Raw genomic sequence first — 13,319 nt, 5'->3', positions numbered from 1 at the left:
AATGGCTCTTTCACCCCAAACCCTTCCCCTTCAATTTCCACTTTGCTCCCCTACATTTGATTTATTGTTACTGTTTGGCTTGTTGCATTGCATTTCTTATAACTGGCATCTGCCACAAACAATGCACATGGTTGTAACTAAGGCTGGGTAATACTGGGGGGGGGAGTTCTCTTGACAGACATATCAACTTTACACATTATACACCACAAACCCTAATGCTACTCTCAGATGGCTCCAGGCAGCTATTTTCCAGTTATAACCTTTTATTTTTTTTTTTTAATATCAAGGAGTCTGTGAAAAGCTCCAGGAGAATATAAACATTATAAATTGTTAGTTCAGCCAGTATTTAAGGGAAAGTTAAAGCTTGAGTCTAAATTAAAGAACATTTTTCACTGAGTTGCAGTCAGAACAATCGTATAAAGCGGAAATACTCCGAGTATTACCAATGTATGAATTGAGATCTGTTTGCACATAAAAAGCATGAGGTAGAAATGTATGACATCGTTAAACTTTTGTTACTGTAATGCAATACCCGATTTTAACCCAGCCCTTATTTTGTTTGGCCATGTGTAATTGTCTCTGTGCCTAGTGCGTTGTACTTTAATCACTCAGCGATGCACTGGATAAATGCCTGTGCCTCTATGTCCTAACTGACACATTTATATATATCTACCCACACTTGTTGCAGGTTCCAAGCTGGGCCTGAGTGATGTACAGGCGGAGCTGGACCGCATATCCAACCGGGAGACTGACTCAGACCTGCCCAATGTCAACGAGACCCCTGCCACCGATGGTCAGGACACATGAAGGCCAACACTCTTGACCCTTGCTCTCCTCCTCTCTCCTCCTTCACACTTCACTCAACCCACCATCTCCCTTGACCTTCCTCTCTCCGCTCTGACCCCTCCACCTCATCACAAAGATGTGGGACGAAAGAGGGGCATAGGAGAAAAGCAGGGGTGGACGCACAGATTGTCTGTTCCTCTCTTTCTCTCCCCTCAGGGAGAAGAATTTGCCCTCTCTTCCCCTGCACTTTCTTCCACATCTTATTCTCCTTCCCCCTCCTCCCTCTTCTTTGCCTGGCTGTTAATGCTGAGGGCGAGTATTTGTCACTGTCACATACAAGATTGTCTGCTAAATGAGAGTAAATGGCTATGGGGAACCAATGAGGGTGCGAAGGTTGGGATGAGAAGAGGTGGGTTAAAAAAAGATGGATTGCAAGGATGAAAGTGAGGGTGTTTTATCCATCCATTTATTGTGATGGTACAGTTATTGTTTTTACTTTAGGAACTACTGAAGGGTGCAAGAAACTGCACTTAGGTATTATAGGGATGATTGTATGTTTTAATGTTGGTGGGGTAAGTCAAGCTTGCCCAGAGGAACAGAATGAGAACAAAAAAATGTCTGAAACAAATTTGCAAACAGTTTTGTTTTTGTTTTTTTAATGAAGGGACAAACCTACCAGTATTCCTATGAGTTTAGGAGGATGTGTGAGTGACACAGAGAAAATGAAGGAAGTTACTTCAACCTAGACTTGTTTGTCAAAACATTTTTGGCTCTTTGCATTTCAACCAAGACACAAGGAAAAAGCATTACTATGCTCTTACACTACAAGCTCTAAAAACTTTGCATACACTATTATTATAGCAGTCCTGTCTGCTAAACTACACAAACCAGACCTGACAAAAAAAGATACTACACTCATGTACTATTCCTATTTTGAAAGCACCTAAGGTCCATCATGGAGCCCAGTTCTACAACTGGCCAAGCTTCTCCTTGTGGTACATACTATTCAAACCTGTAGATAAGACTGGGCACAGAAAAGGAAGGGTGGTAGAGGGTGGGCGAGTAGCTGAGCTTTACTTGTACAGAAAGAAGCACTAGTGCTTCAGTTCCATAGTTACTGCAGGCTGGGTGGGCAAGGGAACATGGGAGAGTCAAATCAAGAATGTACAGTCATTGTCTTGCTGATTGGTCCTGTTATTTCAGAGCTCTGTGTTGGCGTTTGTATAATCAGTCAAATAAAAGGTGTATTTATTCGGATTCATCCACCTGACTGCTTGGTTTCTTTGCTAAAATCATTCCTTCTCACCACACTCCACAAATAAAAAGTGATACTTTGAAATGTTACAAAGGATAAAAACATTTTGCAGTTGAGGATCCTTCAGCTAGATGACCTTGCCTAGTTATTCTTTGTTGTCTTTTCTATTTACTGTGCTCTTTCTTCATTCAGAACACACATTGACCACATTGAGAACTGGAGTCAAATTCCTCATGGGTTCAACATACCTGGCCAGTAAGCCTGATTCTTATCATTTTAGCAGTGTATGAAATATATTTTCACACTCCCATTTGCTCTTCCAAACATGTGACGTGGAGATCTTTTTATTTTTGAGAGATGATAGGAATAGAAAGGGATTCAGTTGATTACTGTACTACAATAAATGAGCATAGGTTTCCTTTTCATTTCCCTGCCTATGCTCTCTAATGACACTTTGGACTTTGACCTTTTGTGGTGAATGTCATGTGTCAGACACATGAACATGTATTATACTATGCATGACACTTTGCGTCAGCTTCTCAACCAAAACAGATGTACATGTGACTGTTGGACAGTTTTATACACTTGTGCATTTCAGTTAGATTACAGCTCAAATGGATTGGAATCACAACTCATACCATAAGTTGTGCAGTTCTTGTCACAAAAATACAACTAATGAGACATCAAACCACAGCAAAGTACGCTGTTACTGTGGCTGTTGCATTTTTATTTATCTATTTATTTCAGTAGTTTTTGACTATAAAAACAATCCCTACACTATGTCATCATGGGAACAGGGTTCAATAGAAGCCTAAAATTCATTCATGAAATTCCACACCATCCTTAATTGCTTCTATTTTAGGAACGCTCATTCATTTGACACGTAATTATGTATTGTTAACTTCTCTAATTTTAATTATCTTTTCTTCATTTAAGCGTATTTGCAAAATAAATCCCAGTTTAAATGTATGTGCAACTGTGAGGAATGAGAGAGATGATTTACAAGTAGCCATGTTGGCCAATTTAAGAGCTAACCGAATAAGATAAATAAATGGATGAATGATAGGGGTTGTGTATCTGAGCTAACTGCATGTTAATTAAACCTGTCACATCACAGCACTGCAACTCATGAATCCTTTCGCCACACTACCACTATATTTTATGTAAAAGTGAAAAATGTCTAAACGGAAATGACCTGCTGCTCTTGTCAATATATGGCAAATGCTGTAAGATAATAGTTTGGATACTGTATTTAAATGCGACCTATTTTTCCTAGTGCGGCAGAATATTGTATTTTCTCCTTCGCCATCTTGATGTTCGATCGCACAGGCGGAAGCAACATCTTCGGCGGAGCAGCAGCGGGTGTGGTTCGGACTTCTACGGGTGGTTCACCTAGCAGCCTTTTTCCTATTTTCAGCCGAGAGAAAGAAGAAGGCTTTTCTGACAAGAATCACGGAGGTGCTGCTCGACTCTGGTAAAGATCGTATGTTTTCTACAGCTATCGTGTAAAGCATGTATAGCGCGTCAATGTATGGTTCACCAAAGAAAATCATTTTTGGCTAGGGAGGGGGCTCCGGTGGGGGTTTCTGATTTGGCTGGCAGTACAGCAGGTTTTGTACGGTGGCGCTTGGATCTACTTTTCATATGTCCTGGCTAGCTAAGATATGCTAAGCTAAGATAAGCTAAGCAGACCAGAATTAACCATTTGGAGGGTTTGCTTGGTAACACGAGTCCAATAATGAACCGATGTGTAGCGATAACAGCTTCCAGTATTAGTTGCATCTCTGTCATGTAGTAAGTATTTGGACTTTATAAGTACATTTCTAAACCGTGTTTGTTTATGTTAGCTAACTAGCGGAGGGATTAGCTACACACCTTAGGTTAGCTCATAGCTTAGCGAGCTTTCAAGGTAAGATAGTCAACCTGTTAGTAACCAGTGGTGGGTAATACGTGATAGCGCTTCGGTCATGAATTAGCTATATGCCAATAAAATGTATTTGGTTGATGTAACATAGGGGGGGTTATGTTTAGTGTTTATTAGGCAGCGTGTTACACTCGTAGTCAGAAGAGAGGAGTCATGGAAGTGTTTGCGGGCGGAGGTAGTTTCTCTCAGTGGAAACCCAAGCTGCGAGGTCAGAACTTGGCCGTGCTCGGGGGAGGGGGTGAAATATGCTTTTGATGTTCTTTGCCACTGAATGGTGAATTGTGTTCGTGCTGGCCTGGAAATACCCACAGCATTAATTTCTCGACTGGGGGTGGAGGCTCGGCATTTCCCTTCAAAACGACAGCAAATCAAACAAGCGTCTGAATCAGAGTGAGTTGGCACAGGTAACGCCGACGCCAGCGGTTTTATCATCGAGACCACGTAGGGGAAACGCATAAACATTACGACTTGGTTTGGCTTTGGCAAACAAGAACTCAAGGTTGGGCGTAAGTTGTCTCATTTAACCCCCTGTACTTATTTCCTTTTACACAGATATATCTGCTGTGCAGGCTGTGGGCAGGCAAGAACAATGGCTACACAGTGTAAGTATGGGAAAAACTTCAAACAAGCAAGATAAATGAATGTTACGTAAATATGAATAGGGCCATCGATAATTTATGTCTATGTCCATACACAAGTTTCTCTGTACAAAAAATGAATATTGTAAGCCTTGAAGTACTATTGAAACTGAGAAATGGGATCTAGGTGAGCGCCTTGTCGTAGTATCCCAATAAATTATTATATGTCCTCTGTTACATTTGAGTTTATTTTTCATGAAACAAAAATTAGAAGTATTGTAAGAGGACACTTGACTTTATGATCAGTGTATGAAGATATCAGGCATCAAGGAACACAAGCTTTTCCTTTTTGTGCTGTTCGTTTGTTTGCTTTTAGGATTACGTTTTTTCTTGTCACTCTTATTTTCACAACAGCTAACTTCAAACTATTTATTTCCTACATTTTATATCTTCATTACCTTTCACACATTATGTATAAGATTACTGTAGCAATATAAATGTTTTAAATTATTCTTGGCTTAAAGTAAGAAGCTAATTTAAAGACTAATCTTCACCTTTTATTGTGCAGCTGATTTGATGGAGTTGGACATGGCAATGGGAGACAGTAAGGCTGCTGTCAGCCAGTGGCAGCAGCAGTCCTACCTGGACTCAGGCATCCAGTCTGGAGTTACCACCACTGCACCATCTCTGAGTGGCAAGGGGAACCCTGATGCTGAGGAGGATGATCCCACCCTCTACGACTGGGAGTTCAACCAGCCCTTTACTCCTGAGGCCACAGGTATATGACATACTGGTTAGATATTTGTTATTAGATGTGGGACATGCAGACCTGCCAACCCTTTTGCAAATTTGTGTAGCAGCTATGCTCACTTATTTACCATTTAAGCTGGCAAAATAAGTTAGATCATCCTTGTGGTTAGGTGTGACTTTTCATACTATTCACAATATTAGCTTAAATATTACAGTAGAATCGTAATGAGCATCATGGTAAGGCACATGCTGCGGGAATTAGAAAGTTACCGTGGAGAGATGGCTATGCTTCAGATCTCCAGACTTCCTTACTGTTGTGTTTGCTGTCTGCAGTAATGTTACTGATATTGGCATCAGTCATCTGCAAGTTAAAAATTGGAGTGATGTGCATTTTCAGAGCAATGTTTATGTGTTATGAAGTAAAAGGGGTAAAATTGCAATATCCCCTGGATGGGTGGTACGGTCAAGGTTGGCAGATCTGTATATGGCATAAATGATATAGCAGAATGTATAATGAAGGACAGATTTCAATAATCGTAAATTATTTATTATATCGCACGACTATCAGACATAGAGGGGTATGCCATGACCCGGGCGCAGCGTGTGCGTGCTGCCATGTTCCCAGAGACCTTGGAGGAGGGCCTCCAGATCCCACCTACCCAGCTGGATGCTGCCCACCCCACAGCAGTGCAGCGCTTGGCAGAGCCCTCTCAGATGCTGAAGCATGCCGTGGTCAACCTCATTAATTATCAGGATGATGCTGAGCTGGCCACACGTGCCATTCCTGAGCTTACCAAACTGCTCAACGATGAGGACCAGGTATGTGTACAAATTGCACAATGACTGTTGACTGCTGCACATGCTGCTCCCATGCAGCATACATTCTGTTATATTCTTGTATATATTTTTTTCTACTTTATTGCTGCATCTGTGCTGCTTAAAGTGCCTTAGATTTTGTGTTATTTATCTACATTATTATATTTCATTTGTATTTTGTGGCATTCATGTGGACAGCAAAGTAAGAATTTCATTGTACAGGGAAACATGTTTCCTAACTGTGCATATGACAAATAAACACTTTGAACTTTGAATGAGTGAATTATCACATCAACATGTACAAATGCTAAAATAGTCTGAGTAACTCACTGTACCATGTAAACTGTTAAAAGTGTAGTTTACATTCCTCCCTAGAACCTTCCTCACTAACAATTATTGCCTCTGTACTAGGTTGTTGTTAACAAGGCAGCCGTAATGGTGCATCAGTTGTCCAAGAAGGAGGCTTCGCGCCACGCCCTCATGCGTTCGCCACAGATGGTTTCGGCTGTTGTACGTGCCATGCAGAACACCGGTGATGTGGAGACAGCACGCTGCTCTGCTGGCACTTTGCACAACCTTTCCCACCATCGTGAGGGGCTCCTTGCTATCTTCAAGTCTGGAGGCATCCCTGCCCTGGTCAAGATGCTGGGGTAAGAAATTGGAGGAATTGTGATACTGATTGTACTGTACAAGGAGATAATTAATGTGCCCACATGCAAATGGTCCAAAACTAGCAACAACAATGCAAAGAACCCATCTTAGAATGGTTTGTACTGGTTTATTTAATTGATTTCCTTGTTGCTCAACGTTATGCTGTATACAATACTGCTCTGTGTCGGTAACCGGTAGATTATAAGGCAAGCCCTAAACGATTTTACAGACTTGGAATGCAACTCGGTACTGTTGACCACTAATCACTCAAATCTATCCAGCTGGCTTCAATTCTGTATTAATCAAATAGGTATGTATACTAATGACACAAGTGTGCTGAAATGTCTTGGCATGCTGACTTAGGCTAAACTGTTAGCAGCTAGAGCTTGACCCAAGACCAAAAGCTAGTGTTTTAATATCAAAACTCTTTAATTGTTTGTTTCTTTCACTCTGGGTAATGTCTACTGCTACACAGTGAATCTTTCAGTCACGATTAAGTATATGAGTCAACTGCAAATAAAACCAAACTGTGATAATGACGTAGCTCTCACCAAGCACTGGGGCTGGTTGGTCAGCCAACCCATCCACAGAAATTCATATCCTAATCTAATACATGCTGCGTTGTATTGGTTGCTTTAACAGTGTTGAATCAAAACTAATTCATCATTTGGCTTTTAAAAACATGACAGTAGCCTTGGTAATATCCTCAAATAGCCAATTCCAACTCTTCACCAAGCAGCTATGTTTCCAAAGACCAGAACACCGCGCAGCTCTTTTTGAAACCATTGAAATATCTGCCTCTTTGTTGAAATGTCTTACTCTTTGTATTTTCCATGAAAAGCCAAAACGCACGGCTTAAACAGTTAGCTGTGTGGCAAGCTGCGACCTGTTGGATATCACAGTGTTAGAAGTTGCACCTGGGATTACATTACCCCACTTTTAAATGCAGGATAAAATGAAGGCGTGAGAGGGAAAGAACTGCCTGAGTTTAACTACAAAGCCATGATCACTAATAGTTTTGAATGCTGATAGCAGTTTGTCTTATTTAACCACCCTGAGGTAGTTAGATGGAAAAAATGTGTAGTAATGGTTTACATCATAAAGTTACCCTCACATTTGCAGTGGTTGAGTTTGTTTGTTGTAATATAGGTGTTCTTAAAATTTTGGAAGTATAATAATTGTTCTTGAGTGATGTGGAGCATGGTAAACTGGTACAGTGCTCCAAACTAAGGTGAAACTTGACTATGTCTTGTCATTATGTCCAGTTAGGAAAACCTTCCACTTTGTGTGTAAAATTTGTGATAACTGTGTATTTGTATCTGAAATGCTTGTGTTTAAAAGGTGTTTGTGAATTTGGTTTTAACGGATTTGTATTTTTCTGTTTGTGTGGTTGTACAGTTCACCAGTGGACAGTGTTTTGTTCTACGCCATCACCACGCTCCACAACTTGTTGTTGCATCAGGAAGGGGCCAAGATGGCAGTGCGGCTGGCTGGAGGACTACAGAAGATGGTAGCCTTGTTGTCTAACACTAATGTCAAGTTCCTGGCAATCACTACCGACTGCCTGCAGATCTTGGCATATGGAAACCAGGAAAGCAAGGTATTGGAGCACTGTCTTATTACACATGCATTTTTATAAAAATTGTGCAGATGTAAAAAATTCCTCACATGTCCATTCACACCACTTGGTTGGCAGCAGTTTGTAGCATGTATAAACTTAAACCTGTCATGGTCTTAGCTGATCATTCTGGCCAGCGGCGGCCCCCAGGCACTGGTCAACATCATGAGGACCTTCACGTATGAGAAACTGCTGTGGACCACGAGCAGAGTGCTCAAGGTGCTCTCTGTTTGTTCAAGCAACAAGCCTGCCATTGTAGAAGCTGGTACGTACAACCATGGAAATACAAAATGGTGAAAAATAAATATACATTTTCTGGGTTATTGCTGTACAACTCTGGGTTTATATCACATCTTAGGCTACATTCAAATTATAGCCCTTAGTGCTCAATTTCAGTCTTTTAGTTAGATCTGATATTTTTGTGTTGAACACTCTTCAAGTCTTAATCTGCCATGCATGGGTAGATTTGACTGAAATGTGAGCCATACAAGAATAATGAAAACATAATTTGTACCACTGTGAAATCACACAATTTCCTCAAAAACTACTCTGCTAAGATGGGTTTCTTCCAGTTTGCCTCGATCAGTAGCTTCTCCATAAATGGCTGACACATTTGAATCATCTTCATCCCTCCGCTGCCTCTGTTGCTGTTGTTTCTCTCCTCCGTGTTTACTTTTACCGGTCTGTGAGGGACCCAGTACTGAATGATGATGACAGGTGATGTGTGCAGGCACAGAGGAGTGAGGCATAGGGGAAAGAAAAAAACACATTAATTCTGATATGACCGTTCTTTCAGTGGTCTCATAGAGATCAGATACGAACAGGATGTAGGACCACATATGGAATTAACCTAGATCAGAATTTAAAAATCCAAACTGGTTTGTTCACAAAGCTGTGAAAAGATCAGATCTGAATCACTAAGAGGGGAAAACAATCTGATGCGAGTCATTTCAGCAAGTAATGTGAACAGAGCTTTGGATTCATTTTGTAGGTGTGGTTTCTACTAAGGTGAAAGTCATTGGATATAATTGTTTTACTTTGGCTTGTGTATAGGTGGCATGCAGGCATTGGGGCTTCACCTGACAGACCCTAGCCAGCGTCTGGTCCAGAACTGTCTCTGGACTTTGAGGAATCTTTCAGATGCTGCCACTAAACAGGTACAGTACACTTGCGATATAGTCACTAATGCTAACATATTAGGGAGCCCCAGCTTCCACATGAACAAATATTGCTAATTGAGCAATGTGTTAAAAGTTCATAGCATGTAACTAATTTACCAGTTTACAAGACATTTTTATTTTTACTCTACAGTACTTCTGTTTAGTTTAGTTTAACTCCTTGTCCTTGTAACAATCCTCTTAATAACAGGTATAAACAGTATGCACATTAACTTAGAATGCAGGCATTCTGCATTCTTTGTTTTGTCCTGTCCTCATTACTGAGTCCTCTGATTTCTACAGGAGGGAATGGAAGGTCTTCTGGGGACCCTGGTCCAGCTGCTGGGCAGTGATGACATCAATGTGGTAACATGTGCTGCTGGCATCCTCTCCAATCTGACCTGTAACAACTATAGTAACAAACTCATGGTCTGTCAGGTACGCATTGCACACAGCTTTTGGGAAAGCTGCCGCTGTGTCAAAATAACAAAGATGCATGATATTACCACATTTATGGCGTATTCGGATTCAAATTTTTTGTCCAGAGAGTTGTTTTTTTTTTTTTTTGCGATCTAATGTAGTCCACTAATTGATCTCATCATATATTAGGTTGGAGGCATTGAGGCTCTGGTTCGTACAGTACTTCGGGCTGGTGACAGAGAAGACATCACAGAGCCAGCAGTCTGTGCCCTACGCCACCTAACCTCCCGCCACCAGGATGCGGAGATGGCCCAGAATGCTGTGCGCCTTCATTATGGCCTGCCCGTGGTGGTCAAACTACTGCACCCTCCATCCCACTGGCCACTAATCAAGGTCATTAGGTCTTAGATTCTCTGCACCCATACACATTTTTCCCTGACTAACAATAATTATGAATCATCCCTCCATATAGTGACACCATTGATTAACCAGATTTAATTCCAACTGACTAAAATAGGTACAATTTTCCTCCTCTCCAGGCCACAGTTGGTCTGATTCGGAACCTGGCTCTTTGCCCCGCCAACCACAGTGCTCTACGAGAACAGGGAGCCATCCCTCGCCTCGTCCAGCTGCTTGTCAGAGCTCACCAGGACACCCAGAGGCGCACTAGCATGGGAGGCAACCAGCAGCAGTTTGTGGTGTGTAACCAAGCCAGCAGCTTCTCAAGCTTTACTTGGACACTCAGAGTTTTGTGTGTTTGATTAGCTTTTTTTCCCCTCACTCAAACACATACAGGAGGGTGTCCGTATGGAGGAAATAGTGGAAGGCTGCACAGGAGCTCTGCACATCCTGGCCCGGGATGTCCACAACAGAATTGTCATCAGAGGGCTCAACACCATTCCACTCTTTGTCCAGGTATCACTATGCCCCTCAATGTGAAATCTTACTACAGCATAAATGTCCTGAAAAATCCTTTATCACCTTGATATAAATGTTTTTGACAGTGTAAAACCTTTGGTTTTTTTATTTTTTATTTATTTATTTCAACAGTCCGTGTTAGTTTCATTGCACACCACCAACTTTTGTCTTTCTCACATTTCTGTTATCTCCAGTTGTTGTATTCTCCAGTGGAGAATATCCAGCGTGTGGCAGCAGGTGTGCTGTGTGAACTGGCACAGGACAAGGAAGCTGCTGAGGCAATTGAAGCTGAAGGAGCCACTGCACCGCTCACTGAGCTGCTGCACTCCCGTAATGAGGGTGTTGGTAAGTATTGATAGACAAATATAGAATAACTGCATATTTCTGAAAGTGAGCATCAGCTTCAAATGGATTGCTTGGCGTTCTTTCCTGCAGCAACCTATGCTGCAGCTGTCCTGTTCCGCATGTCTGAGGACAAGCCTCAGGACTACAAGAAACGTTTGTCAGTGGAGCTGACCAGCTCTTTGTTCAGAACCGAGCCTATGGCCTGGAATGAGGTACACACACGCGCACAAATAGGAATAATCAGATATGCTATAGCCAGGCACAGCATACAATACAGTTAGCAGGTTGTATGTGGTAAAGAGACCAAAATAATATACTCAACCTCTTATTTACAGTGGTATTTTACAATACATATTGTATATGTGGTATGGAAATGGAACAAAAACATGCACTCCACCACACAGGCTAGTAGTGTATGCTGGGCTACACATTTCTCATTTGCTTTTGTATAGACTGGAGACCTCGGTCTGGATATGGGAGCTCAGGGAGACCCTCTGACTTACAGGCAAGATGGTGAGTGGCTGTTCTTCTTCTCTCTGAAATCCTTGCTCAGTCATATTTAAACTGATCTTTAAAAGCACCTGATTTTGTGGCTTTATTTGTAGGTAATAGACAAAATGTGATTTTATTTTACATAAAAATATCAGTTTTTTTTAGTTGAGTTATGAAGGGTATTAATTTTCATAAATACCCAATGAATATAGCTCATTGAAATTAATACTCTAAATTCATTCATAGTTTTCTCTTCTGTGTCCAGTGCCACTTAAAATAGACCAATATGCATTTTAGAAGAACACGCAGTGTTTCACAGACATTTATTTCTGAGTGATGGGGAGGTTTTTACCTTTCAGATGGAGCATACCGGGCCTACCCAGCAGCTTATGGGCAGGACACCCTGTTGGACCCAATGATGGAAGGTGCTGACTACCATGCTGATGCGCTGCCTGATCTGGGTCACCACACGGACCCGTTGCCAGACCTTGGCCACACCCAGGACCTGATGGACAGCAACCAGCTGGCCTGGTTTGACACTGACCTGTAGGATTGGTGAGAAACTTCCACACAGCACTTCATTTACCAGTTCATAGTAAATGCAGCATTGATGTGTATGGCAACACAATAATTCCAGTTCTTGTCCTGTGCTCTCTTGCAGTTTATTCTGATAGAACCTGCATTGTGATTGGCCTGTATTGTCTGAAGCAGCATTATGATTGGCCTGTAGAGTTTTTGAAGGTAAAGAGCAGAATAAGAGGTTTAGGAAAGTGCCTGACACAAGAAAACAAAGATGGTTGCCATGGGAATGTTAAAGCATGTTGAAATGGGGGGTAAAGAAAGGGTTAAAGTATCAGATGTGGGAGTCTTGGAGCAGGTTAGCTGTATGGATGAGTGCACATGAGGGGGATCTTAAGTTTGAAACACATGTTTTTACCCTTGCCTGTATTCTTAGCAGTTTTTTGTTTCTATTTTTCTTATTCTGTTTTTTTATTTTTTGTAATACTCATTCTCTATGGTACTGATCCAGCTTGCCTTCGCACTAGCCATCTTCATTTCCTCTTCATTGCTAATCATTTGTAATTTTTTTTCTTTTAAAACGTATATTACATGTAGTGTTAAGTTATAGTGATATTATACAATGTTCCTTTGGTTTATGGTCGAATGTGTAGAACACTAATAATCAGTTGACTTGTACTCTGACTTAAAGTGTAACATTGTGTAGTTTTTTCTTTTTTTTTTTTTTTTTTTATAATCTCAGAAATGGAGAATTATGCATTCTTAATATGTGCTTGTTCAAGCATAAAATATATCAGTGTCAAATGGTCTAAAGAGGAATATGGGGGAAATTAAGGGTGGGGCGGGATAAATCTAGAGACAAGTGTTTTATATACAGTATCACTGGTAGGTTAACTATTTTGTATGCTATCATTGGATGTCTGATAGAAAAGTCTTTAACGCTATCATTGGTGGTCTAATGAAACCCAGTTTTATGTGATATCAAGGGTAGCTAGGTTGACGAACCAGTTGTAGTCCTGCTGTGCTTATTTCAGAGACGAGGTTATAACACGGCTGAACAATAAAATGGCATTTTATTTCATTTAGTCTG

At 41.1% G+C, this 13,319-nt stretch overlaps 2 protein-coding genes across 4 annotated transcripts in view; both read left to right on the top strand.

The window, feature by feature from the left end:
• The window catches only part of dync1li1 (dynein, cytoplasmic 1, light intermediate chain 1), an 8,016-nt gene extending 5,965 nt beyond the window's left edge, over positions 1–2,051 (top strand). The window contains exon 11 of the mRNA XM_020606848.1: positions 689–2,051. Coding sequence (XP_020462504.1) covers positions 689–807 — 119 coding nt within the window. The 3' untranslated portion in view covers positions 808–2,051. The remainder of the gene's footprint in view (positions 1–688) is intronic.
• A 1,273-nt stretch (positions 2,052–3,324) lies between these two features.
• LOC109963965 (catenin beta-1-like) lies at positions 3,325–13,314 on the top strand. Of its 3 annotated transcripts, none has more exons than XM_020606929.1 (17): positions 3,325–3,515; positions 4,518–4,567; positions 5,112–5,321; positions 5,862–6,112; positions 6,521–6,759; positions 8,159–8,360; positions 8,499–8,643; positions 9,432–9,535; positions 9,839–9,973; positions 10,145–10,348; positions 10,495–10,653; positions 10,751–10,870; positions 11,068–11,218; positions 11,309–11,430; positions 11,671–11,731; positions 12,070–12,265; positions 12,372–13,314. In XM_020606929.1, the coding sequence occupies exons 2-16, from the start codon at positions 4,555–4,557 to the stop codon at positions 12,258–12,260; spliced, it is 2,307 nt and encodes a 768-aa protein (XP_020462585.1). In that variant the 5' UTR covers positions 3,325–3,515; positions 4,518–4,554; the 3' UTR covers positions 12,261–12,265; positions 12,372–13,314. The 3 variants fall into 3 exon arrangements, with proteins under 3 accessions (XP_020462585.1, XP_020462586.1, XP_020462588.1); XM_020606930.1 differs by lacking the exon at positions 3,325–3,515 and adding an exon at positions 3,654–3,835; XM_020606932.1 differs by lacking the exon at positions 3,325–3,515 and adding an exon at positions 4,163–4,406.
• The last annotated feature ends 5 nt before the right edge of the window (positions 13,315–13,319 follow it).

Source organism: Monopterus albus, unplaced genomic scaffold (genome assembly GCF_001952655.1).
Source record: "Monopterus albus unplaced genomic scaffold, M_albus_1.0 scaffold82.1, whole genome shotgun sequence".
Lineage (NCBI taxonomy): Eukaryota > Metazoa > Chordata > Actinopteri > Synbranchiformes > Synbranchidae > Monopterus > Monopterus albus.
Note: the sequence above shows the minus strand (reverse complement) of the source record. Positions and strands in the feature narration are given on the sequence as shown.

Coding starts and splice junctions, on each gene's coding strand:
- LOC109963965 (XM_020606929.1), top strand. Junction 6,113..6,520: donor TGCTCAACGATGAGGACCAG/GTATGTGTACAA, acceptor CCTCTGTACTAG/GTTGTTGTTAACAAGGCAGC. Junction 11,732..12,069: donor TCTGACTTACAGGCAAGATG/GTGAGTGGCTGT, acceptor TTTACCTTTCAG/ATGGAGCATACCGGGCCTAC.